General features: G+C 62.1%; 2 protein-coding genes across 3 annotated transcripts; one reads left to right on the top strand and one right to left on the bottom strand.

Moving 5' to 3' along the window:
- The first annotated feature begins 934 nt into the window (after nt 1-934).
- On the top strand, nt 935-9938 carry CBX2 (chromobox 2). 2 transcript variants are annotated; one of them, XM_087826391.1, is made up of 5 exons: nt 935-1018; nt 1095-1138; nt 2113-2178; nt 4450-4555; nt 5696-9938. In XM_087826391.1, the coding sequence occupies exons 1-5, from the start codon at nt 947-949 to the stop codon at nt 7004-7006; spliced, it is 1599 nt and encodes a 532-aa protein (XP_087682517.1). In that variant the 5' UTR covers nt 935-946; the 3' UTR covers nt 7007-9938. The 2 variants fall into 2 exon arrangements, with proteins under 2 accessions (XP_087682517.1, XP_087682518.1); XM_087826392.1 differs by lacking the exon at nt 1095-1138 and having other exon boundaries at nt 964-1018.
- Nucleotides 9939-14732: 4794 nt separating this feature from the next.
- CBX8 (chromobox 8) lies at nt 14733-18207 on the bottom strand. The gene is made up of 5 exons (XM_087826394.1): nt 18066-18207; nt 17618-17661; nt 17368-17433; nt 17161-17227; nt 14733-16709 (listed from the first exon to the last, which is right to left on the bottom strand). Exons 1-5 carry the CDS (start codon nt 18132-18134, stop codon nt 15822-15824), a joined length of 1134 nt encoding a protein of 377 aa, XP_087682520.1. The 5' UTR covers nt 18135-18207; the 3' UTR covers nt 14733-15821.
- Nucleotides 18208-25249: the final 7042 nt, after the last annotated feature.

The following is a 25249-nucleotide window of genomic DNA, read 5'->3' on the forward strand; positions in this document are numbered from 1 at the left end:
CCAAACCCTGGCGGGCCTGGGAAGAACGCAGCCCCGGGTCAGACCCACCGCCTGAAACCTCGCTCCCGCCTCCCACGTTCGTTTCAGCAAAATCGTGGAACAAATTAAGAAAACGTGCGCCTCCGGTACGCCCTTCGTGTGCGCCCTAAAACTCGGGGCTGGGTTCCCCTCCGCGCGGCCGGGAGCAACGCCGAGCAGCTCGCGTTTTCAGCCGACGCATCTTCCTCTCTCGCCTTTGGGGGTAAAAAAAAAAAAAAAGCCGGGCTGCTCCGTTTTTGCAGCCTCCCCGCGCCCCCCGCCCCCCGTCCTTGGTCGCCCATTCCTTCCCCCGCCCTTTCGCTCGCGCGCAAAATAGGACGCGTGCCCGAGACCGAGGGAGACCGGGTTCAAACAGGCGGCGGACGGCCGAGCCCCGCGCGCCCCGCAGCAGCGCCCCTCGGAGGCGGGGGCAGGAAGCGGCCGCGCGCCCCGGCCCCACCTCCCCTTCAGGCCAGAACAATGGCTTTTCTCCTGCAAAACGGAGTCGGGAGGAGGCCGGCCCCGCGCGCCCCGGGGGCCACTCCCCGGGTCCGAGGACACGCAGCGCGCGCCCCCCCGCCCCCCACCCGAGCGCGGGCCCCCGGCCGCGCCCAGGGCCCCGGGCGCGCGGGGTCGGTTCGGCTCCAGCCCAGCGCAGCGCAGCGCAGCGCGCGCGGACCCCAGCGGCCCGCACGAGGCCGAGCTCGCCGCGAACAATGCGCGCCCCGCCCCCGCCCCGCCCCCGCGTGCCCATTGGCCGGCGCGGGATTGGCCGGCCCGCGGGGCGGGGCGCGGCGGCAGCGCGCGTGCGCGGGGCGGGCCCTGCGCGGGCGGGGGCGGTGCTTTGTGTGCGGCGGCGGGCGCGCGGCGGAGGCGGAGGCGGCGGCGCGGGGAGCGGCGGGCGCCGCGGCGGGCGGGCGGCGGCAGCATGGAGGAGCTGAGCAGCGTGGGCGAGCAGGTCTTCGCCGCCGAGTGCATCCTGAGCAAGCGGCTCCGCAAGGTGCGTACGCACGGGCGGCTGCCGCGCGCCCCGCGCCCGCCCGCCGCCGGGCTCACGCGCCCCTCTCTCCCTGCAGGGCAAGCTGGAATACCTGGTCAAGTGGCGCGGCTGGTCCTCCAAGTGAGCCCCCCCGTGCGGCGCCCCCTCCCCGCCCGCGCCCCCGGCCCCGGGAGAGGGGGACCCTCGGCCGCGCCGTGGCCCCGGGGGGTGGGGGTGCCGGCGCACAGCGCGGGAAGTTCGCGGGGTCCCCGCGGGCGCCTCCGGCCCTGCAGGGAGGGGGCGCCCAGGCTGCGCGGGGCCGCCTTTTGTTTACAAGCCCGGGAAGTGCGGGGCTGGCGGCTTCCCGCCGGGTCCCCCCTCGGGGGGCGGCCGGGCCCGGCTCCGTGCGCCCGGCCCGCTTCCCTCCCGCCGGCGCGCTCCGCCCGCGCCCATTTGTTGCATGCGCCCCGCCCGCCTCTCCCGCCCCGCGGACGCGAGCCCCCCTCCTCTCGTCCGTATTTCCCCCGCTGTAACCTGAGCTGTCTATTGATGAATGTAGGGCTTTCTTTTTCTTTTTTTTTTCCTTTTAATGGAAGGGAGGGGACTTGGCGTTCCCGGAGGGGGCTCTGTTTACAGTCGTTCTCGCAGACCCGTTTCCCCTTTCTTCCCGGACCCCACTTTCCTTTCTTTGCTTTCCCCTCCCGGTGCCCCGGCCGGCGCTCGCTTGGGCGCCAGCCACGTCGTTGTTGCTCTTCGGGCTGCGCTGCTGTGCCCCTGGGCCGCCCCTCCCTGCATCCTGGACGGCCTTCCCTTCCCTCTCTGGCTCCCGGCCAGGGTTTGGGGGCTTCCCTCTGCCACTTTCCTTCTTGTTGGGATTTGTTTTCCTCCCAGGGGGGAGACTGTGAGTCCTCTTGGGGCCTGGTGTTAATTGGGGGGGGTTGAAGGAGCAGTTTCCTTTGGAGTTTAAAGCTAAGGTGCTGGCTTACCGAGCCCCAGTCTCCAGGAGCCCATCTGGGCGCGAGTGGGACCTTTCGGGACTCTGCCGTCAGCAGGGATTGGCTTCTTTTTTTTGAAGTGGCTGCTGTTTTACTATGGCCTGCTCTTTGCTTTTCCAGACACAACAGCTGGGAGCCAGAGGAAAATATCCTGGACCCGCGGCTACTCCTGGCCTTCCAGAAGAAGTGAGAAAGTGATAGCAGTGTGGGAAGGGGAGGATGTTGGCCTGTCACTCAGTTAAACCGGGCAATGCTGGCCCTCCAGGGGTCCTGAGCTTGGGCTGTGGTCTGAGGTCCCATAGCAGCTGTCACCAGGGCCTGTGCGGCCAACTCCAAGGCTGTCTGTAAAGGTGGAGTGAACTTTGAGGTCCCGTAGGAGTCCCTCCTCCTTCCCTCGGCCAGCCTGTGCTGTGTCTAGACCTAAGGAGTCCCTGAGTAAGGGCTGCTTTTGGTGTTTGTGAGAGCCAGACTTGCCGAAATGAACCTTCTTGATTCCTTCACGAAAAGTTCTGGTTTCTCTTTGCCTTTTCTGTTGGTAATTTGCAAACAGGACTGACAAAATCTAGGGCAACAGGTTTGCCATTGAAGTACAGACCTGGCCTCCCCACCCTGCACCAGGGTGCCATTGAGCAAGAGAAGGCTCAGAGAGGGAACTGGAACACACAGCACAGTGCTGGGCATGTTACGGTGTATCTGCAACAAGAACGTTTGTTTTTCTCTGGGCTGCAAAACACATGGTACCAAGTGAGCACCATGGTGCCCCCCTGGCCAGTCTCAGGGACCAAATTTGTAGACGTAATTGCTTCCGTAATTGTAGACGCTGTATCTGTTTTTAGGTAGGGGACTTGGGTTAAGAGAGAGGCCTTGAGATGCTTGAGGAAAGGGGTGGTGAGAGGTGGGCCGTAATGGATGGGCCACCCCATCTGGGCACGGGAGTCCAGAGGTGCTGTTCCAGAGCACGCTTGGGGGAAGGTATGGGCACTTTTCTGGGGGTTGCCCTGTCCATAGAGGCAGATCAGTTAGTCACTCACAAGCTGTTCCTGCCCGGGTCAGTCTGGCCATCTAGTTCTTTGGTAGCTCAAACTGTGTCGAAGCTTTTTAGGACATTTTGGGTTTTCTCAGAGGGGCTGCAGCAGTGGAGTGAAAATAAAGATGGCCTTTTGGCAAGGTGAGAAAGCGAGGTGAGCACAGGCTCGCCCCGTGCCTTCAGGAAAGTTCAGCGGCCTCACTGTCTCCTGCTTTGTTCATAGCTCAGGTCCTGTGAGCCTCGAGGGGAGGGGAGCCAGAGTGTTTCTCTCCAAGGCATTGTCCTGACTGTCTAGAGAGCGTGTTTCTGACTGCACTTCTGGTGGTCACAGCGCAAGGGACAAGATCTGGTTTTGGCAAATACTAAGAGGCAGGAGAGCTAAAGCCATGGGGTGGGCTGGATTACATCCTGGGGGGGGAGAGAGCTGGGATGGTGGATGCCCTGCTTTCTCCCGTAAACCAGAAAGATCCCACTGGAAACTGGGAGCTGGCAGTTACGTGCTTGGTGTGGAGCTTAGTGTAAGGAAAAGTCTCGATTCCTGGAGGAGACCCACAAGGCACTCCTGTTCTCTTAGACAGGTCAGGGCTGCTGTGGAGTGTCAGCTCTGTCTGGTTGTACTCATGGGATTCTTTCAGGGATCACCTGCCCGGCCTCAATGAGATGAGGTTCTCCTGTTTTAATTACTGGGAAACTTCTCCAAATAGAGCCTCTTCCCCCCAGGGGTAGCCTGAAACACAGGCTTTCTCTAGGGTGGGCTGGAGGCCATCTCTTGGTTTCATGGCCCTGAGTCACGGGCCTGGTTGCTGATTAAAAGTGTCCTGCAGGCTTTGAGCCCTGCCCATGGAATCTGCCTTCAGTCCTTAGTCCAGAGCAGAGTCCAGGAACCAGAGGGGTCTTAGAAAAGGTTAACCGTGCAGACTGTGAGCCAGGGCACTGGCTCCAGGAAGACCAAGTGCGGAACTAGACTGGAGCTGTTGGTTTCCTGTGCTCCTCGAACCAGTGAGACTTTGTGCCGGTGACAGAAGGGGGGACACTGGGGGTAGATCCTCGCTGCCTGCCTTGGACTCCGGTTTGAAATGAGGGGATTGGACCACATGGCCACAAAGCCTCCTCGTGGCATTCTAGGATTCCCACAAAACATTCTTCCTGCGGTACGTGGCCTGGATTCGCACGGGGTTGTTTTAAGTAGGGTCGGAGAAACCGGGAGAACTGGTCATTTCCTGGGTTTGCTCGGGTTTCTCTGACTTGTCCTTACCCAGTGCAAATGGAGCAGATGGAGGTACAAATGTCACCGACCCTGCAGAGACAGGTGTGGGCCTCCACCCGGTGAAACCCATGATGAGCACTGGGCTGGGCCAGGTGTCGGGTGTTTGGCGCCCTGGGGATCCGCGTGGCGGGAGGCCTGTGGCCTGACTGCTGACTCTCTCCAGGGAGCAGGAGAAGGAGGTGCAGAACCGCAAGAGGGGCAAGCGGCCCCGGGGCCGGCCGAGGAAGCTCACGGTCATGTCCTCCTGTAGCCGGCACGCCAAGCTCAAGGTGGGTGTCTGGGGGCCCCGATTCGGCTGCTTACCTTCCGGGCACGCAGGGCAGGTGCAAGGTGGGGGTCGGAGGGTTGAGGGCGTTGGGGAATGAGCTCTGCCTTCCTCCCTGCTGCCACTCGGGCCTCTGCCAGTGGGGCCCACGGCAAGCACAGGCTCCTGCCCCTCCTGAGCTGGCGTCCTGTTCCTTCGCCATCCGTTCTACGCTGCTTTCTGCTGGATAGCAGAACCATACTTGGCTGCTGACCGTTGTTCTTTGTCACCCCCAGTGGCTTATGGGGAACAGAAGAGAACAGGAAGCATGCACACAGTAGGTGCTCATAGGTTTGTCAGGTAGGTGCAGGTAATGGGACAGACCACAGGTACACACACCTGGAACCCGTGGCTCCGCCTCTTCCTCCAACAGTTCAGAGGCCAAAGGGGGCCTGGGGGCCTGGCCTCCGGCTTGGATGTGTCTTGGATTCCTTCCTCTAGGGCACTGCCCCTGGTCCCTGAAACCACACACTGGCCAAGAGCCTGGTCATTTCTTACGTAAAACTTGCCTCCCAGGAGGTTGTGGGAACCCGCCTAAAGTGGCGTTGGCTGGGCCACAGCGCCTGCAGCACAGGGACCTGGGAGGTGGGACGGTGCACTTAGTATCCCGGGTGACGCCTGGGAGCGGGGAGGACAGTGGTTGGTTTTTCGGTGTGTGGAAGCTTCCAGAGGGGTCAGATTTGGATGTGGAGAGATGGAAACAGGATGCCCGCTTGCTGTAGGTTACGACGCCCTCAGGCAGGCCTCCATTTGACTCTGAATTCCCTTCCGGAATTCTCGGCTAGGAAGCCAGAGATGGGCTGTGTCCCCTCTGAAAACTAAAGGTCCAGATGTCATGTGTGTTGCTGTCTCTGTTGCTGTGACTTTTTTTCATGAACCACCGGTGGTTCTTTTTCCTATTTTTTACTGCATTTCATGGGGTCTCGTTAGGGACCTCAGACATCTTTCCTGCAACACTGGGGAGCAGTCTCCCTCCTGGCTGCCTCTAGTTTGGACACGATAGGAGGCGCTGGCTTCAGGGTGTCTGGCACCCCTGGGAAATGTGCATTCCCAACCCTGGGGACAAGGCCACAGAAGGGGTGACACCTCCGTGTTGTCTTGGCAGGAACCCGACACCACCTCCAAATGCAAGTCCAGCAGCAGCTCCTCCTCCTCGTCTTCGTCTTCATCGTCCTCCGATGAAGAGGAGGACAGCGACCTGGATGCCAAGAGGGGCCCCCGGGGCCGCGAGACCCACCCGGTGCCCCAGAAGAAGGCTCAGATCCTGGTGGCCAAGCCCGAACTGAAGGACCCCATCCGCAAGAAGCGGGGCCGCAAGCCCCTGCCCCCGGAGCAGAAGGCGGCCCGGAGACCCGTGAACCTGGCCAGGGTCCTGAAGACCGCCAGGAAGGACCTGGGCGTGCCGGCCGGCAAGCTGCCCCCTCCGCTCAGTGCCCCCGTGGCCGGCCTGGCGGCCCTGAAGGCCCACGCCAAGGAGGCCTGCGGCGGCCCCAGCACCATGGCCACCCCCGAGAACCTGGCCAGCCTGATGAAGGGCATGGCCAGCAGCCCCAGCCGCGGTGGCATCAGCTGGCAGAGCTCCATCGTGCACTACATGAACCGCGTGAGCCAGAGCCAGGCCCAGGCTGCCAGCAGGCTGGCACTCAAGGCCCAGACCTCCAGCAAGTGTGGCCTCGGGCTGGACCTCAAGGTGAGGACGCAGAAGGGGGAGCTGGGGTTCAGTCCCCCGGGAAGCAAACTTACAAAGGCCCCCAGCAGCGGGGCCATGGAGCAGAAAGGAGCCGGTATAGGGGGCTCCCTACACAGCCACAGCGGCAGCAAGGGCCCTGCCGGTTGCCTGGGCCCCCAGCCTGCACCCACCCAGGAGCTGAGCCTCCAGGTCTTGGACTTACAGAGTGTCAAGAATGGCACACCTGGGGTGGGCATGGTCGCCCGCCATGCCTCAGCCACCAAGGGTGTCCCTGCCGCCGTGCCAGGCGCTGGGAAGGGTGCTGGGGCTGGCCTCACCTCGGGGAATGGGGCTGGCATGCCAGCCGACACCGGCAAGAGTGAGAAGCTGGCCTCCAGGGCTGCGGCTCTGCCCACCCCTGCAGGCAAGAGGGACTGTGCCAAGGGTGGTGCGGCCCCAGGAGGGCAGGAGGGGCCGGGGGCCCTGGGAGACTCGCGCAAGGCAGCTGCACTGTCGGAGATGAGCACTGGTGAAGAGAACAGCAGCTCCGACTCGGACCCTGACTCAACCTCACCGCCTGGCGCCGAGCAGAACCTGTCTGTGTCGGTGCAGACCAGCCAGGACTGGAAGCCCACCCGCAGCCTCATTGAGCACGTCTTTGTCACCGATGTCACTGCCAACCTCATCACGGTCACCGTGAAGGAGTCCCCCACCAGCGTGGGCTTCTTCAACCTGAGGCATTACTGACACCGTGACTGCCACTGCCAGGGCCTCCCCTGCCCTTTTCTGGCCTCTGGTTTTGCTCTAGTAAGTGACTTGTACCCCAAACCCTCTCCAGGGGCCAGGTGGCCCCCTTCAAGGGCAGGCTTGGAAGGCCTCCTGGATCCCGGCCCTGCCTTTGATGTCGGGTCAGGGTGGTGCCTTGATGCCTTGCCGGGGCCTGGCCAGGCCCCATTCCTACCTCTGGGTCTTCGCTTCCCATTGGCCTCAGGAAGTCTGGGCCCCCACCTGCGCTCGAGCCAAACCTCTGCAGTGCCCTCCCCGCCTGCGCCTGCGCCTGCGCCTGCGGTGGCCGTGCTGGTCAGCTCTCCCAGTTCCCCAGGGCACAGGTGTTTGAGGAGGGAGCTTCCCCGGGCCAGCTTGGCTGTTCTGCCCACTGGCACACACGGATGTGTTGGGGGTGGGCAGGAGGCTAGGCCTGGAGGACTGTGCCAGGGAGGGCTGACTGTGCCTAGAAGATGAAGTGGGGGGAGCACAGCAGGAGCCTCACTGGTCAGAATTTCCCCCCAGAACTGTGCCTGAGGTGTCAGAGGTGAGGAGACTTCACCTCCCTGTCCCTGTCCCCTTCCCTGACAGCTGAGGGCTATGGCCTTAATGTAAAAGGATAGGTCTTAGAGTAGGGGTGGGGGGTGGCCGGGAACCCTAGAGAGGGTGGTTCTGATGTCATCCAACCCTGGTTCAGACAACTGCAGCCCCCAAACCTTGACCCAGAAGCCCTGCTGGGCTGGGAGGGGCCGAGAGCCAGCCTCTGAGTTTAGGGAACAGAGGAGCAGTGCTGCTGCTGCCTGCCTGCCCGCCGACCTGTGTGAGGACCACCGGTCCTAACCTGGGCCCCACAAACTGCCCCCAGCCTGCTGGCCGCGCTGGGGCCTTGCCATGGTTCCCACCCGTGGAGAAGCACCACCACCCCTGACAATCCCCCCACCTCTGGGGGTTCCACCTCCTTCCCAACTGAGAAGCTATCTCCCTGTACCATTTGGGAAGTGGCACAAAATTAGAGTGGCCCACCTGGCAGAGCGCCCCCAGGTGGCTGTGTTGGGAGCTGCCCTGTATGGTGTCTGACCAGCATCAGGATTGCTGTCACCAGGGAGGGAGAGGTGGGTCAGCCTATGGCAATGTTGGGTCTATGATGCCAAAAAGAAAAGTGGGGCTTTGGGGGCTCCCTTTTTGTTTCAGTTATTGGTTAAAGTCAGCAGGTGTGGTGTGGGGCACTTCTTTTATCCTCACAGCCTTGCCTGCAGGGGAGAAAGAGCCTGGACTTACACAGTGGGCTGTGGTTTCTGAGGGGTGGGCCTGCTACAGCTCTAGTCCCCACCCCCTGCCCCATCCCTCACCTTCCATGCCAAATAGGAAACGTGGCTCTTGTGTAGCCAAATCTCTTTCAATAGTGTGCCTTTGGGGACAGCCTGTGTCTGGAACCTCACCGAGGGGCATCTGCGTGAAGCTGTGTCTCACGTGGTGGCCGTGCTGGCTGCGGTAGGGATGCGCCCACCTTGGCAGACGACCTTGGAGCACCCAGTGACCAGGCTGGAACTGGGAGGTGGGCAGTAAAGGGGGAGTTGCCCCTTCCACTGCCCAGGCAGGGAGGAAGGGGTCCGAGCATACTGGTCCTCTGACTCCAGCCTCCTCTCCTGTCCCCTGGGTGTGGTTAAAGGGGCTCCTCTGAGTTCTCTGCCAAGTTCTGCAGCTCCTTTCCTGCCTGGTACCCTGGTACCCCGCTGCCTTAGAGGCTGCAGAGCCAGGCCAACAGCAGCTCCCTCCAAGCCCGTGGGGTGGCCCTGGCTTCTGGGGACTGCAGGCTGACGTGACAGCCCCAGCAGCCAGGTCTCCCGACCCGACTTGGTGCCTTTCTGTTTACCAGCTATTTCAATCCCAAAGTTTGAACCTGCAAACACCTTGCTCCCGGCCACTTTGCCTTCTTGCTGTTTTTTTTTCTCTTGGTGCTATGACTCCAAGCCCTTTGTGTTCAGCGGGGCGCCTGTGTGCACTCACGCGTGCAGGTGGGACCTTCGCAGGAGTTGGCCCAGGTGCTCTGAGCTGGTCGTCATGTTTACCAATAAATAAAAGTAGTCTTGTTTTATTTGCTGCTACTTGTGTGTGCGCGTGTGTGTCTAGGCATCGGTTATATGTCCAACTTGAGATTTTTTCGTTCCGCGGGAGTTCCCACCATGTGGATGGTCACTGTGTACATTGAGTGGGTGTTTCAGTCCTGCCTCATCTTTCCGTTTGCTTCTGTAATGGACAGGAAAAAGTGGCCCATCTGTCTCTCTTCTTCAGAGGGTTTGGCATATTTTTATATATATATATTTTTGGTACCAAAAAGAGTGTTCCTTGTTTTGGTTACACTCAAAATTCTCACCTGACTAAGAGAGCTCTGGGCCTGGCTACAGGCTTCATTAGGGGAAAACTTGGGGAAGGACCAGAGCTTTGGACCAGTGCCAATCACTGGCTTGATTTTTGTTTTTTTAATTAAAAAACAAAAAAGTTATTTGTGTATACCACTTCTAATTGCTTTAAACGATGGCTGTTTGCTTTCTTAAATAAAAGAGAACAAAAGTGAATATGTTACTGCCCTGGGAAACTTAAGGTCTTTGTTGAAACCCGACAGCAGCCCAGCCCCCATATTTAAACCGGACCAACCAGTTCAAGGAAATGCTTCCCCCAGGAAGCCCACCTAGGGGGGGAGGGGGAGAGGTAGTGCCTAGATGACCAGATTTCTGCTCACATGCATCTAAAAACTCTGCATTTTCTAGTATTTTGGGGAAACTAACACTAGCGATAGGTTGCAGGGGTTTGTTTAGGCTGATGTTAATTTATTTTGCAGGGAGAAGACATTAGCAAATGTGTCAGATCTTTGTCTTTCAACTTAGTGTACCAATAAATTTTTTTTACCTTGTCAGCCTGGTGTATGTCGTGAGTGGTTCCTGGAGACACAAGTCTCTTCACTTTCCCTTTCTTGAGGCAAAATACTTCTCCAACATGACTGAAGGGGGGGGGGGCAAGGACTTTGGGACAGCTCCCTTCCTGGGGTGCAGAAAAAGATTTTTTCTAAGCAGAAGTGTGGTGTTGATTATAAAAGGGAGCCCCTGTACCATCGTTTCACAAGAGGGTGGTCTGGCACCCCAGGGGACATTGGGCAACGTCTGGCTGATTCTGCTGGTCACAACTGGGGGGCAGGGGTGAGGCGATGCTACTGGCCTCGGTGGGTAGAGGCTGGGATGCTGTAATAAACACATCAGAAAACTCACTTTGAGACATCTCCCAGAAACTGATACTTAAGGTTAAAATAACCCCAAATTCCTCCCCTCCCCCCAGTATCCAAAGATACCGCGTTGGAAAGCCACTCAAGCCCCCGAATCCACCACATGTGGTAACACTTTAAAAGGACACAGCTATAAAATTCCGGGGGAGTTGCTGCAAAGCACATGAAGCTTTGTGTCAGCGGGGCTGCTGCCAGGCCTACCCCAGGCCCCTGATAGAGGTGATTTGCTTACTAAATAACCTTCCCTGGTCCTTTCAGTCTGCATCACCCTCTGCATGAATTTATTCATAAATTTCAGCCTCCAGGGAGAAGCAGCTCCCTTTGAAGTGATGAGAAGTTGGGCCTAGATGTTGGCCGCCACTGGTTGGAGGGCTAGTTGGGGCAAAGGCCTGAATGTTTTAGTTCAGGAGGAGGTTCCCGCTGCAGCTAGAAATGCAACCCCAGGTCTGAAACTTTAAAATCAGATTCTGCTGGCTTATTTTCTTTCGTTGCACCTTCAGAGGCTGGAGCTGTTTTGTTTTGGAGAATGTGGGTAGGGACAACCCTAGCCGCCCTGTCCTGGGGTGCTTTGAGAGCTGCAGAAAGGGGTTGGGGATGGCCAGGAAGGGGCAGGCGGGCAGATTTGGAGCCGGCTCTGCCCCCCGGTGGCGAGCCAGGCTTTCCTGGGAGTAATTTATGCAGAGCCTTGGACGGACAGACGGGTGTGGGCCCTGGTCCGCACCGGCCTTTGTTAGTTTTATGCGCTGCTGAGCTGACTGCCTAACCCACCGCCTTCCTAGAGGAACGGGGTGGGTCGCCCAGGGGGCCCGACTCGGCCCGAGGGCTCAGCCCAGTCCCCGCGCCCCTGGGTCCAGTCCGAAGGCGCCTGGCATGATCCAAGACGGGGATCCGGCCGGCTGGACACCGCCTTCCCTCCACCCTCCCGGCTCGAGGGCCTGGCTGCAGGAAGGGCGCAGAGGGGACGCGCAGGGTGCCCACCCCTGGGTGGAGGAGAGGTGGCGTTCCCTGCTCCTTTCGGGACCCCGAGAGGCCAGGGCGGCCCCGGGAGGGGGTGGGTACCCAGGAGAGGGGCTGAGACCATCGCCTCTAGAGGGCGCGCGCGCCCCGCCAAGTGCGGGCCGCTGGCGCTTGGGACGCGCTGGGGAAGCTCCCAGCTCCGGGCTCCGAGCCGCCCGCGGGAACCGAATTACAGGACCCGTACCCCGACCGCCCGAGCGGCCCCCATCAGCCCCCGTTTTCGAAGTCTCTGGGAGAGAACCCGGGGCACAGCCCACGGCGCCTTTCCCGGCATCCAAGCCCTCGAGGCTGGACGCCCGCGGCGGAGCCCCGACAGGCACTGAACGTCCCCGTCTGGGATTCCAGCCGGGCCCGAGGCCCCCTGTGAGCCTGGAGGACTTTCCAGTGAGAGGAAACCAGAGTTCGCGCTCCCAAAGTGCTGGGGCAGGACTGCTGGCCGTCGGGTCTTCCGCGCACAGCACAGGGCCTCGGCTAGGATCCTAGCATCAAAGGAACAGGAAAAGGGACCCGACCCGACGCGCTCGGAAAAGCCATAAACATTCCAGTTCAACCAATGTGTGCGTGCTGGGCCGGGCCCCGCGAGCCAGCCCTGCCCCGGGGACGCGGGGAGGCGGGGGCGCGGTCTGGGTGGGAGGCGGCCCCGGCCTGGGGCCTCCGCACCTGGTCGCCTTCCCGGAGAATCTGCCCAGGGAACGGAAACCCGAGTTAGGAACTCTCGGTCAAGGCGAAGGTCGGTGGTGGCCAACCCACCCGGGAAAGGGGACAGTCAGCGCCGGTCCATCTCCCTAAGCGGGAGCCCACTGCGCCGCCCCAACACCCAGGAGCCCACGCGCGAGGGAACTTTGGAGGAGCCGCAGGGCCAAAGTTTGGGGGCTGACCGACCACTGCGACCCTCACCAAGCCACCCCACTCCACCCCGCCCACTGACTTTACCTGTGGCGGGCGGGGCCTCTCATGTCGGAAGGGTACTCAACGCTCGGAAACCCGCAGCCCGGAGCCCCGGCCGCTCCCTCTCTCCCGAGTCCTCCCACGCAGGTCACGGAACTGTGGGAAGGAGGCGGGGATAGTTCCGCTAAGGGCGGGACGTGCCTTGTTGGCCAGGGGTAGGAGATACCGGGGAGAACACGTGCCCATGCCCCTCCCTTCGAACCCAGGCGACGTCTACCGGGCGCTATGGGGATGGAATTGGGTTCCCGGCGATGGCCACTTTGGGGATCCTGAGCGCGGCCTTTCTGTGCCGGTTTCACGACCCCGCCGCCACTACGGCCAGGAAGGGCCCAGAATCCCCCACCCCACCCCGCGTTCTGGTCTCTCCCGGGTCCCGCTTCGCCCAGGGTTGGACGTTCCGCCCCCCCCCCCAAGACGCCGAGGGACGGAGAGGCTGTGGGGGCTCCCGGAGAGCGCGCGGCCGCGGCAGCGCCGGGTTCACTAATCACATCAGTTCGCTCCGCGCCGGCTTCGAGCAGCCAGTTGCCTAGCAATACCCGCGAATTCAATTCCTCAATCAATAGGCGCGAGGCGCTGCATTTCGGGGGGTGCTGGCGCGGCTGCGAGGGTCTGGGGCCGGGTCCCACGACCGCGCTGGGGAGCAGGCCGGAGCGCCCCGGAGCGCGGCGGCGGGGAGCTCGGGCCTGGAGGACCAGCAACGTGGTGCCTGGGGGTGGGGCTCGCTGGGGGAGGCCCGCCAGACGAAAAGGGGAACCCAAAGGTCGCGCCCATCCTCCTGGGGTGCGGTAGTTCTGCTCGGCCCCAGAAAAGTGCAGCCGGTAGGAGAGGAAAGCCAAGACCCCCTCCCAGGAGTTAAGGAGGGCCGTGCTCTGCGCCCTCCCAAGCCCACCTCTCTCCCCCTAGTTGGAGTTCCCCCAGTTGGGGAAGGACCTTTGGGGGCAGGAGCCTCCCAGGCCTTTGGGGGGGGCGAGAGTGGGAGGTGGGGCGGGTCATGAGAGAGGAGGGAAGGCCGCTGTCCTCTCGGGGCACCTCAACCGTCTGCTCCAGGGGGGGAGGGGGAGAGAAAAGGCATAAAACTGAGACTCACGTCTATTTACAAAGTATATATTTAAACACGTAAAAAGCGGTATTGGATACAGACATTCACGACCGCAGAAGATAGGTAACGAACCTTCACTCTTGAGCTGAGGCGGAGGTCGATTCAAGATTTGCACAAATCTTAGAATTAAATAAACCTAACTCGCGCACGCCCCGCGCGGTTGCAGACGACCAGCCACGCGTCCCGCCCCTGCCCACCCCCCTCCCCAGGTCAGCGTCGCCAGAGCGAGCGAAGGAGACACACACGGCCACGGACAGACGGCAGGACTCGGGGGCGGTGGGGGCAGAACCGGGCGAGCCCGAGGAAGGTCGGGGGGAAGAGGCAAAGCCGGCGGGGAGGGAGGGAGGGAGGAGAGGCGGCAGCCAGGTGAAAGACACGTGTCCCCGAGCTGCCGTCCACTCGGCCACGGTTGCCTTCCATGAAGTTTCCATCTGAAAATAGCGTCGACATTTAAATAGATACACTCAGTCAACGGCGCTTCTTTATACAAAGTCTAAAATACCAGTTTTACAAACGTGAGCAGATAAAAATCCCCATTCCAGGGGCTTCTCTTTATAGGCGCAGTTTAATAGTCAAAAACAAACAAAATCGGGTAGTACACCGTTCACTCTTTTCCACCCCCTCTCTATCAAGGCAAGAAAGTCTGGAGGGGAGCGGGGCTGGGAAGCGGGAGCTGGGGCGGCGGCCGTTCGGAGGCCGACGACGAGGCTGGGGTGCCCGCCCTGTCCCCCCAGCGAGAGCAGCTCCCCCTCAGGCCCGGCTCCCCGCCGCGCTCGCCCCGAGTCTGTGCTTCCTCCAGCGCGCTGGGCCCCCGCGCCCCTCCCTCGACGAGCACTGAAAACTTGGATCTCCGCTGGCCCTTTAAGGGCGGGGGAGGGCGGGAGGCTGCAGGATCAGTCATCGAAGGCAGGGAGGGAGGGGACAGATTTGTGCTTTTGAGTCGAGCGGGGCTCGCGTCCTGCGTCCTGGGAGCGCGGCGTGGTCGGGAGCCGGCCGGGGCGGGGGGCGTCCGGGACCTGTCCCGCGCGCGGCCTCCCCCGCCGCGGCCGTCTCTTCCCCAACCCCCGCTCCCCCCTCCCCCGTCGGCGGAGTTTGAATGTCGAGTTCAAATAGAGAACACCGCGAATCGGAAAGGCCTATAAATTATAGCTTTTGCTTTTAAGAAGGGGAGGGGGGATGGTAAAAGCAAAAGTTCTGATGCGCGCTCCGGGCTGGAAACCTCGCCCTGCCCCTCCTTCCCCTCGCGCCGCCGGGCCGCGGGGATGCGCGTCCTGCGCCGCCGCCCGCCGGGGCCCAGACCCTCCGCCGCGCGCGCAGCCAGGCCCAGGCCAGGGCCGTGGTGCGAAGCCCCACGCCGGCCGCGCCTCCCTCCGTGGGTCCGCAGGGTGGGCCGGCCCGGCCGTGCGTCCGTCCCCGAGCCGGCGGCCCGCCCTCGGCGAGGAGACGGAGGCGAGTCCAACTCTTCCTGGGAGATGGGGGCCACCGCCTCTCCTCCTGCGGAGCTAGCGGACGCGCAGGGAAAGGTCCACCCCCAGACACTTTTCTTGTGAAACAACTGTCTCCAACTCTGGGCACTGACATGCAATCCTCCCAATTTATCCTGGCATTTCGGGAATGTAAACAGATTCGCTGGGTTTCTTTTCTTGCTGTGGAGTAAGGAAAGGAATGGAGGGAACTGGGAGGTTTTATCCGCAAGACACACACACGATCTGATGACCTGCGTGTGTCACACACACATATCCCGTAAAGTGCATTTCCTGGTGTGGTCCTGGGGGGAAGCCTGCTGCTCCCCACCCACCCGCGACTTTTCACCTTCAAAATCACACACAAAAAAAGTGATTCAAGTCAATACTTCCCCCCCCAACAGACTTAATCTGAAAAAAAAAAAAAAAAAAATTGGAAAAACAGACTGACCCCACCCCCTTTTTTTCTGATTGGGAAGCCAACCTTTTGCTGGCCTGGCCGGCCAATGGGAAGAGAGAAAAAATCCGGGTCCTGCCTTGGTTCCAGGGGTCTGCCGTGGGGCTGTGGGAAAAGGGAGGAGGGGTGAGGTGGGACAGCTGAGTCGCTCCAGACACCACCAGAGGCCCAGTACCCAGGTCCCCAGCCTGCCTAGTTCCCTGGGTGGCTGAGTGGCCCCTCCTGCCCCAACTAAACCACACTGACTCTCTCTCTCCTTGTTAAATAAAACAACTTCAAGAGTTGAAATATATATATTTAGATATTTTTTCTTAAATAACATATTTACATCTAATAGAAAATATAACTCTAGAGATAATCTTCCAACCAAAACTGAGAGGGAGGAAGGAGGAATGAAGGGGCCGGCTGTGTGAAGTTAGGAAGGGGACCAGCCCGAAGGCCGCCTCCCACCCAGAAATAAAAAGCATCATTTATGCCAAGTTTGCACTCTCGCTCTCTCTCCTGCTCTCTTGTCCTGGGATCACCCACCCAGCAATTCATCTTTTCTCTTTAAAAAAGCCTTGGTCCGTGTTACTTTCCTTAATGGTGACGGTCAAAAAGTTTGAGGTCACATCGGTGACAACCACCTTCTCCAGGTTGGTCAGAGAAGGACTCCAGGACTCTTCCTCTGGGTCCCCCAGGATTCTGGCCACTGGGATCCTGGCGATGAGAGACGGCCTTCCCCCCTGAGCCCCCATGTCCCGATACAAGCCTCCCACAGAGCCAGGGGTGCCAGAGCCATGCCTGACCCGGGGGCCACCAGGGTCCAGGGCACTCTGGCCTTTGGCCTCCAGGAAAGCGGCCCTGTGCTTTATGACTCTGGCAGGAAAGGTGTCCACAGCCAGCTTGCCTGTGGCCTCCGCAGGGCTGGGGCTGGCCACACCACACTGGGCCAGGTCGGAGTCCTGCCTTCGGGCCAGCTGGATCACGCTGTGGCCAGCTGGGAACTTTCCTGCCCCGGAGGAGGCATCCTCCAGCTTCCTGTTCTTGAGGTAATCTCCCAGACCATCACTGGGTTCTCCCAAGGGCCTCTGCGAGGGGTCCAGGAGCTCCTTCCGGGGCTTGGGGCCTCTCTTCTTGGAGCTGTCCCCTGGTGAGCTGGGCTTGTCATCCACTCGGCTGGCGCCCCGCTCCCGCTCTCTCTCACGTTCCCTCTCCCTCTCTCGATCCCGGTCCCTGTCACGGTCCCGAGGGGGCTCCACTCGGCAGGTGCTGCTGGTGCTGCTGCTGCTCCCCGGCGGGGACAGACCCATGTTCCGAAGGCCCTCTCGGGCTCGGGAAGTAGAAGCCAGGTCCTGGGGTGAGCGGCCAGGGTAGGGGATCCGGATGCCCCGGGCAGAGTCACTTCGGAACTCGTAAGTTTTGGCCTTTGCCTTGGCCTGGGCCTGCAGGAGAGAGGTGATGTCAACAGTGGAACAGGGCCCTGCCCACTCCCACCCCCTAGGACCCCTCTTCCAGACAGCCTCTGGGTTTCACCCTCTGATGCCTCAGAATTCCTGTATGGGTGGGGGTGGGGCGTAGGGGGTGGCAGTCTGGGGGAAGGGCTAGAGGATTCATCTGGGAGCAGCCATTTGCAGCAAGCGCACTTCTTGTGTTTGATTATATCTCTATTTGGGATGGCTGGAGGGTAAGAATTCTAGAGTGGCTAAGGCCTTCCCCACAAGACACACCTTGGCACAGCCACTGACCTGGTCCACAGCCTGTCTGGGGATTCCCTCCTAGATTACACATAGGTGAAGTGTGTGGACACCCCACTGGTTCACAAGCCCTCAGGGTCCCTTTCACACAAAGTGACACAGCAACACAGATGTCCACCATTGGACAAGGCCATCCTACCTTGAGAAGGAAGGTTTTGGGTTTGGGTCCTCGCTTTTTCGGGCCATAGAGCTCCATCTCTCGTTCCCTGGAGGAAGGAAGTGGGAAAGGGGGTGTGTAAGTAATGAGGCTCCAGTCCAAGCTAGAGAGAAGCCACCCCCCCCACCCCACCCCACCCCCGCCCCCCGTGTTCCTAAGGCAGAAGCTGAGGCTTGGAAGGGCCTGTACCTTTCCTCAAAGGCAGCGAGCAAGCGAGCATCCAGGATGTTTTCTTCCGGCTCCCATGTGCTGTACCTATGGGGAATCAGGAAAAGTGGGCGTCAGTCCCAGGAACAGGGAAAGAGCGGCGGGTGTGTGTGTCTATCTATAACTTTTCTTGTTGCATTGTAGCGAATTTCAACATAAAGGGGGAAAAAGAGGAAGAAAGAAACCTCCCGAGTAACAGTCTGGGGCTGAGAATTGCATATAGCCTACTTACTTCTGCGACCAGCCCTTCCATTTCACGAGGTATTCCATGCGTCCCTGCGGATGCAAAGGGGAAAATATGCGTGTGCACGGGGAGAAATGCATGACGAGGACAGAAGAAATACATGCAAAAAATGCATGCACCAAATGAATGCGTGAAATCCTATCGAGAAAGGCACGCGTCCACTGCATCGCCCCCTGCACGAAGCGCTGCACAAAGTGCATGCACCGGCATTCATCCCCCCACCCCGCCCCCCACCCATGCAATCTGTGCATCGCTGCAAGTCTAAGGAAAGCGCTTGGGCTCAGAGCCGCCGCCGCCGCCGCCGCCGCCGCCACGGCCGCGGCCGCAGCCGCTGCTGGGACCTGGGGGAAGGGAAGCTGGGCTGCAGCAGGGGGAGGAACCTGGGCCGGGAGGGGAGGGCTCGGCCGGCCTCGGCCCGAGGCCCAGGGGCACCTACTTTTCGTATGCGCCGTTTCAGGAGGGCTTCGGCCGCGAACACCCGCTCCCCAACCGCTGAAAGCTCCATGTTGACTCGCCGCTTCCCCCCTTGGCTGCTTCCAGGAGCAGAAAAGCAGCAGCCAGCGCACGACAGACCATAATACTCTCCCGCTGACGTCAGTTCTCCTCCCCCTCCCGCTCTCGCTCCCTCCCCGCCCCCCTCCGGCCCTCCGCTCCCTCCTCCCCGGCGGCGCAGCGCTTCCTCCCGCCCCACGTGTTGCTAACGACGTTGCTAAAGCCGAGCGGACGGGTCTGCTCCCTCGCGCGCCGATTGGGCGAGCGCCGGGCCACGCCCCTCTCCCTTTCTCCCCCGCGTTGCTACGTGACCCGCGTTCCAATCGCCAGGGGGCGGAGTCGGCGGCGACTCCAGGGACCCAGCGCGAGGGGGTGGGGGCCGCCGCCGGAAGTGACGTCGCGGGGAAGGCGGCCCAGCCGCTGTCAGTCTGCAGGGCCGGCGACGGGGGCCATCCGCCCTGTGTCTCCGCCTGAGCCCCTGCCCCCGCCGCCTAGTCGTCCCTCCGGTGCTCCGCGTCCCCCACGGCTCTCGCTGGGACCCCCGCGGCGGTGTCAGCCGGGCCCCGCCCCCTCGGCAGACCCCCGCGCCGCCCCGCCCCCACGGCCCAGACTCGCGCCCTCCCCTCCCCCAGTCGCCGGCGCCGCACAATGCACAATGCACAGGTGCTGGGGCGCCGCGGGCCGCGCCCGAACCCCGGGAGCCGGCGGCGCGCCCCTCGCCCGCTTCTCCCTGCCCCCTCCCCCGGAGCAGCACACCCGACCTCTGGTCTCCATAGCAACGGCCTCCCCCGCCGCCGCCGCCAGCCCCATCCTGCTAACAAATCAATGTGCCTGTGTCTCTGTCTCCTGTCGCGCAGCCCTGCCCTCGGCCACCCTCCGGGCCCTGCGAGCCGGGCTGGGCTCGAGAGCTCGCCCCCAGCTCGGAAGCCGAATGCAGACCCCGCGGGGACCCGCCGTGCCTGCCCGAGCCTTCCCGCGCCCCGGGACCCCGCGGGGGACCTCGCGCGCCTTCCTCCTGCTTCCCGACCCGTGCCCGGTGCCCGCAGCCACCTGCCCCCGCCGCCAGCCCGCGCTGCTCGTCCCCGCCAGCCCCGGCGCCGCCGCCCCCTGCCCGGTGCCTGGAGGTGTTGGGGGAGGGCGTCGACCACCCAAGGCAGAGCCCGGAGCTTGGCTGGGGTTGGGGCGCGGGGCTGGGGGTGCGCCCCGCTTCCCCCTGGACCCTGGCGACCTGCGGGGCCTGAGCCACGCACTTCCTGTCCGCGGCTCTTCCCGACGTGAGCGACATTCACTCTGCGAGAAAACGCGGGGCGGGAAGTGGCGGGGGCGTGGCGGGGTCCGGGGCGCGTTGAGCGAGAGGGGCTCTGGAGCGAAGATGGCGGGGTCCCGGAAAGGGGGCCGCGGGTGTCTCCCGCGCGCACACCCGCGCTGGCTCAGCTTGCGGTGGCCCGTGGCCGGGGCGGCGGCGGCGACAGCAGCCCGAGCCTGGGCCCAGCCCTCCCCGACCCTTCTCCGTTACCGCCCAAGCTGCAAGTCCCAGCGCCCGCTCCCTGGAACCCACGATTTAGTTAAAGCACCGACGATAAACTTGAGTGAAAGCTGTTTCCTTTGGAGAGGGATGGGGTGGGGGGGAGAGAAACAGCGCAAAAAAGAGCCAAGAAGCCTGACTCCGAGGAGCAGGAAGCCCGGAGCGGAAAGCCCGACTCCCGTCCAAAGTTAGGTGCGCGGCGGGCGGGCGCGGGCCTGGACCCGAGGGACCGTCGCGGCCCCGAGCCCACCTTCTCTCTCACTCCTCGCCCTCTCCCCTGGAAACGCGGGGTTCCAGGCTTGGGTCTTGTTCCCAAACTTTACAAGGTGGGACCTGGGTCAACAGCCTCATCTCTCCGGGCAGTTCTGTCTTAACGAACAGCGAGCTGGCTGCGCCCAGATCGCCCCGGCGACCCGCGCGGGCCGCCCGCGAGAGGCCGCCGACGGCCGCGTCCTTAATCATAAAAAGTCATTCCCGGTAACAAATAGTTTCGTTGGCCGGTGCCAGCGATACAGCTGTTTCTGTTTAAGCTTAAATACTTTCCAACAGTTTGGGCAGTAAAAATAAAGTCGGTCTCAGCCGCCTATAAGTGTCTGGTTTCCCCGCCCAGAGAAAGCCCACCCTCCGCCCTGGGCCCGAGTCGTTTTGTGCACCCCGCTCGCCCCCTCTTGGAATCCTCTGCCCGTCGTGGGCGACGGCTCTCGGCGCTCGGGCCGCCCAGCACCGCACCGGCCGCCCGAGCCCCTCGGGCTGCCTCCAGGGCCCCCTCGGAGGCCGGAGGGAGGGCGCCGCCCCAGCGGGCCCAGGACCAGACCCGCTTCGCCTCGCGCCCTCCCCCCAGCCCCTCGCAAGCTCGCCCGCGCCCGCGGAGAGCGGTGGTTTCCCTTCAGATAGGGTTTCCGGAGCCCTGTCCCTGGGAGTGTGTTTGCGTTGGGTGCCTTTACAACTCCTGGGTTTGCAGGAGGCGTGCAGAGGTCGTCGGTTTCAGTTTCACCCTGAGAAAGTTAGCTCCCCTCCTCCCTCCCGGTGTTTCTCTCCTTCCCTTTTTCCCCTCCCTTCCTCCCTCCCTCTCTCTTTCCTGGTCTCTTCCTCTGCTTTGCCTAAATGCCTCGGAAGCCTCGAGTGGGGAAAAGGAAAACCCTGGCGCTGCTTTGCTGGGCTCCCTCCTCTGGACGGGTATTTAGTAATGTTTTTCGCTTTCCCGCCGCATTTTTCCGCCCGTCTTCATGCCTGGTGGCAAACACGCTTGTTCTGAACAAAATTATCGCTTGTGAGGTGTCTGAGTTTGCAGACGTCGGGGATTCCTGCAGAGCCCATAGCCAGGGTGGCTGGAACTCGATCCAGAGGGAACCCAGAGGCGCAGCATAATCGGAGAGCAATCAGACCAAGCCCTGTTCTTGTCCGCAGCAACCTCAGCCCTTCGGAGGAAAGCAACCCCTGACTGGGGGTGGAGGGTGGGAGTGGGGGGGACGTCTTCCCCCCGCCCCGACACACACACACCCGCACCCCACCCCCGCCAGCTGTGGGCGCGCGCGAGAGAGAGCGAGCGCGCGCAGGGTTGCAGAGAATGTGCACACAGGTCCCTGGGCGCCCTCGACTCCTTCTGCCAGTTTAGAGACTGAGAGGTAGCAATCTGAGAAATGGGTTTGTAGTCTAGAGCAACCCAGGGCTGGGACCTTCCTGCGGGGGGGGGGGGTGCGGGGTGCGGAAGGATGCCTGTACGTGCCAGGAGAGGGCGCTAGCGTGGGGGCGCGGAGCCAGTCCCTCCCGCGGAGTCTAGAAGGTCCTTTCAAACTTGTCAGCCCACGGCCCTGCCTTAAGAAACCAAAAAAAAAAAAAAGAGGAACCCGCTCCTCACCTTTCTTATAGAACCTCTTTTCCTCTACCACTGAATTCTCCACGCCTCCCTGCTTTGTCCCACACACCGCTTTTCTCCTTCGCGGGCGGACCACTGGCTTTCCCACGTGCTCCGCCGGGGAGTAAACGCAACAAAGTTTCCAAGCCCGAGAAGAAGCCCGGCCGCTAGTCCCACGGCTCCCGGGCCTCGGCGCGGGCGGCCAGGTTGGCGTGCGCCGCCTCTGCAGTAAATAAGGTAACTGCTTCCTATTACTTTAGCTCCATATGGCTGCAATTTGAGTGTCTTTGGAGACAGTGCGTGTGTTGGGGCAGGGGCGGGGGGAGTGAAAGTGGAAATCAAACGCTCTCAGATCGCGTTTTTTTGAAGGAAATTGCGGGCGATTCTCTTAGCCGCCTCCCTCCGCCCCCTGGTTCTCCCGCGGAGCTGCCCGGAGCCTTTGTTTACGGAAATGCGGGCGCTGGCCCACCTCGGGACACCTGCTTCCCCAGCCCCTGGGTCTCCTCTCCGACTCTGCACTCGTTTTGGAGACTTGGGCACACGCCTTCCACTTCCTTTCCCGACGGAGGACCTCCAACCTGGTACCCACGCCTGGGAGCCCGCCTGAGCCATCTGCCCCAGCCCCTGGAAGATGCCCCAGCCCCTGTGCTCCATGCTCCGGCCTCATTCGAACCAGGGGCCCTGTTAGGCCTCCCGGTACCGGCTGCCAGGACACTCAGCCCCTGGGAAGGAAGGCCAAAGGCTGGCCTCACCAGAGTGGAGGGGTGGGGAGGGGAGGGGAGGGGAGGGGAGGGAGAGGCGGCCCGGGTGAGGCGCTGGGCTCCTGGGTCGCCCGCCACCCCAGCAAGCCCCAGCGCATCCTCTAGCTCCAGGGTGAGGTCGGGCCTCAGCTCGCTCTTTGGGAGCGTTTCAACTCCGCGGCTTGGCGGGCGTCGGACCTGCTCGGTCTTGGCCGCAGACGCGGAGAGATCTGGAACCCAACCATTTGCCTCGGGCGCGTAGGCGGTGAGCCGCGAGGTGGCTCCAAGGCATCGCCGTGGGGGCCGTGGCCTCGCGTGCGGCCGCCGTGGCCCGTGACTTACTTTGAGCAGCTCTGGAGCGGGGCTGGCATTCTCCTGCCCGCCCCGGCGGAGCCAGGGCACCTGCGGGGCGCACATTGCCCACTACTGGGGGAAGTCGCAGGGGTGAGCCAACACCCTGCAGAGGTGCGGAGACCCGGCCTGGGCAGGCTGGCCAGTGACCGCAGTGAGGCTACCGGGCTTCCTGGTCGGGGCTCCAGCTACTCCTTCATCCCCAAGCAAGAAGCTCCCACCTCTCCGGCCCCACTCGCTCCTCCCAGGTAGACATTCAGACCGTCCTCGTTAGAGAAACACTAGGACACTCTGCAAAGTACAAGAAGGGGCTGGCTGCCTTGCAGTCATTCCCCACAAGCCTGCACTCGCTCTAGAAGTCACAACACCTCTAACTTCAGGCCCCCTGAAACCACAGGACCCAAAATCAAGCCCCTCTTAGGAATAGCGGCCCCTCCAAGGCAAGCACCGTTCCCTGAGCAGTTGTCCCGCGCCTGCATTGCCCCGCCCAAGAGTCACAACAACCAGGAAAGACCAATCCCATTAACCCCATTTTACAGATAAGCAAGCTCAAGGGTCAGTGAGACTAAATCACTTGCCCTCGGGCACACAGCAGGGGTTCTGCCCAAGAAGTTCCAAGTCTCTCTAACACTCTACAGCAGGGGCTCTGGACCCCACGGGCACTTCAGTTCTCCCCGGGGCTTACAGGAAGAAATCACGGTGAGAATCCCCGAAATGAAGGAAGCCCACGGTCCCTTTGCCACAACCAGCAACCTGGTCCTGCTAAGCAGAGATACTGTTCTGGGCCCTTGGCAAAAAAAGAGACTGGAGGAAGGGAGGTGGGGAGGAATTCTAGGAGCCCACTCAACCCAGCTGGGGGCCGGGTTGTATTTCCTTCATTACGGAGCTGAGTGGCTAAAATCGTGGGCTTTAGGACTAGCCTACCTGGGTTCGAATCTACTTAATAGCTGTGTGTCCCTGTGCAAGTTACTTACCCACTCTGTGCTTCAGGTCCCATGATTATTTGGAAATGGAATGTTAACGTGCTTACCCCACAGGTTGGACGGCGGGTTCAATGAGATGTCCGGTGAGCGGTCACACTGTCCAGCAGAGGCCAATGCTCAGGAAGTGATAGCTATTACTTTTACAGCAGTCGCTATCATTAGGGTTCTGGGACCAGGTTAGTGGGTCCCAGTAGGTCTGGTTTGGGTGACTCTCCCTGGGGAACCCAGGGTCACCCCGAGCTGTCCCTCCTTCCCATGAAGGGTCACCCTCGAAGAGGGAGCCGGGTGCTGACCGACCTTCACGGGGAAACCTCCCGTGTCCTCCTCAGACACAGTCTAGACTTGCCCCTTGGGGCGTCTACCCCAAGACGCGTCCCGCAGATGGGCTCTGTGCCAAGACGCTCCTGGGGACCCTGGCAGCCCCGAGGCCCAGGCGCTGCTCGCCCAGGGGCCCTGTGGCAGGAGCGCGCGCACGCGAGCTGCAGCGTGGGCCCCCCACCCAATCCCACCCGCGGGAAGGCCGCCTGGGGTGGCTTGTGAAATCCCGCTCCGAAATGAAGGAAGCAGGAGGGCACCCTCGCCATGGGGTGCAGGGGAGGCAGGCTCCCAGGTGGGCAGGAGAACCAAAGCGGCCGCACCCCGCCCGCGCCTGTCCCGCGCAGTGGATCCCGTGCGTGCGAGAGCGGATGGGTCTGGGCGCTCCGGCCCCTAGCCCCTGGACCTGGGGTTCAGACCCGACGGCCTGGGCGTAGCGGGCGGGGAAGGGGTTGGTACTGTGAGAGGCAAGTAGGAAGGGGGGGGGGTGAGCAGAGACAAGTGGGTGGCCAAGGGGTCAAGGCCTTGGAGCCCCATCAGAGACTCGGGCGTTATCAGAAGCCCTCTGGGCGGGACTCCCGACGCTCTGCTGCTGTCGGCGATGCTCCCACAGCTCGGTTTGACCGATTGACTGCAGCCTGTGACTCAAGATGCCCCTGGTGGAGAGTGTGACCCCGATTCTGTCTGCACGGAGAGACCCTCGGCCTCACGGTCATTCCGCGCGGTCCGTGTGCGCCCCTCCCCTCCCGTAACGTTGCCGACGGGGAAGGCAGGGAGGGGGCACCCTCCGCGGGAAGACTCCGGGCGCGGCTGGGCGAGGCGTGCCTTGGGGGCTGGTCCCGGAGCCTGCTGCGCTCGGCGAGGTCGCCTGGCTCCCTCGAACCCCAGTTCCGCCGGGGTTGGCGCTTCCCTCCCGTCCACTTCCCCAGGCTCTCCCCGCCGCAGGGAAGCTGCTGGGACGCCTCGGACTCGGACTCGGGCTGGCGCTTCGCTCTCACCCGCTACCCCGCCCCCAAGCGGAAGGAATTGAAGTGACTTCTCGCTAGGACTCCAGGGACCTCAAGGAAGTTCCAAGTGGAGGTCCCTCGCTAGCGCCCTTTCCTCGCGAGGATGTTCACGCGGAGAGGAGCAGTCTCCCCTTTTAGAGCCAGGGAAACCGAGGTGCAGGAGCCGAGGAGCCGGCCTGGCCGTTGGGGAAGTGGGGGAGGAGAGTCTGGGGGGCTCCAGGAGAGGGTCGGGGAGCAGAGGTGCCCGCCGCCGCGGCAATCCCTGGTGCAGACGGTGAGGATCCCACGGAGAAACCGCGACGGGCCCGAAGGGTTCGGCCTCCTCGCAGCTGGTGGACTTTGGGGGAACCCC

The sequence above is a fragment of the Miniopterus natalensis genome, chromosome 17 (genome assembly GCF_054644295.1).
Source record: "Miniopterus natalensis isolate mMinNat1 chromosome 17, mMinNat1.hap1, whole genome shotgun sequence".
NCBI lineage: Eukaryota > Metazoa > Chordata > Mammalia > Chiroptera > Miniopteridae > Miniopterus > Miniopterus natalensis.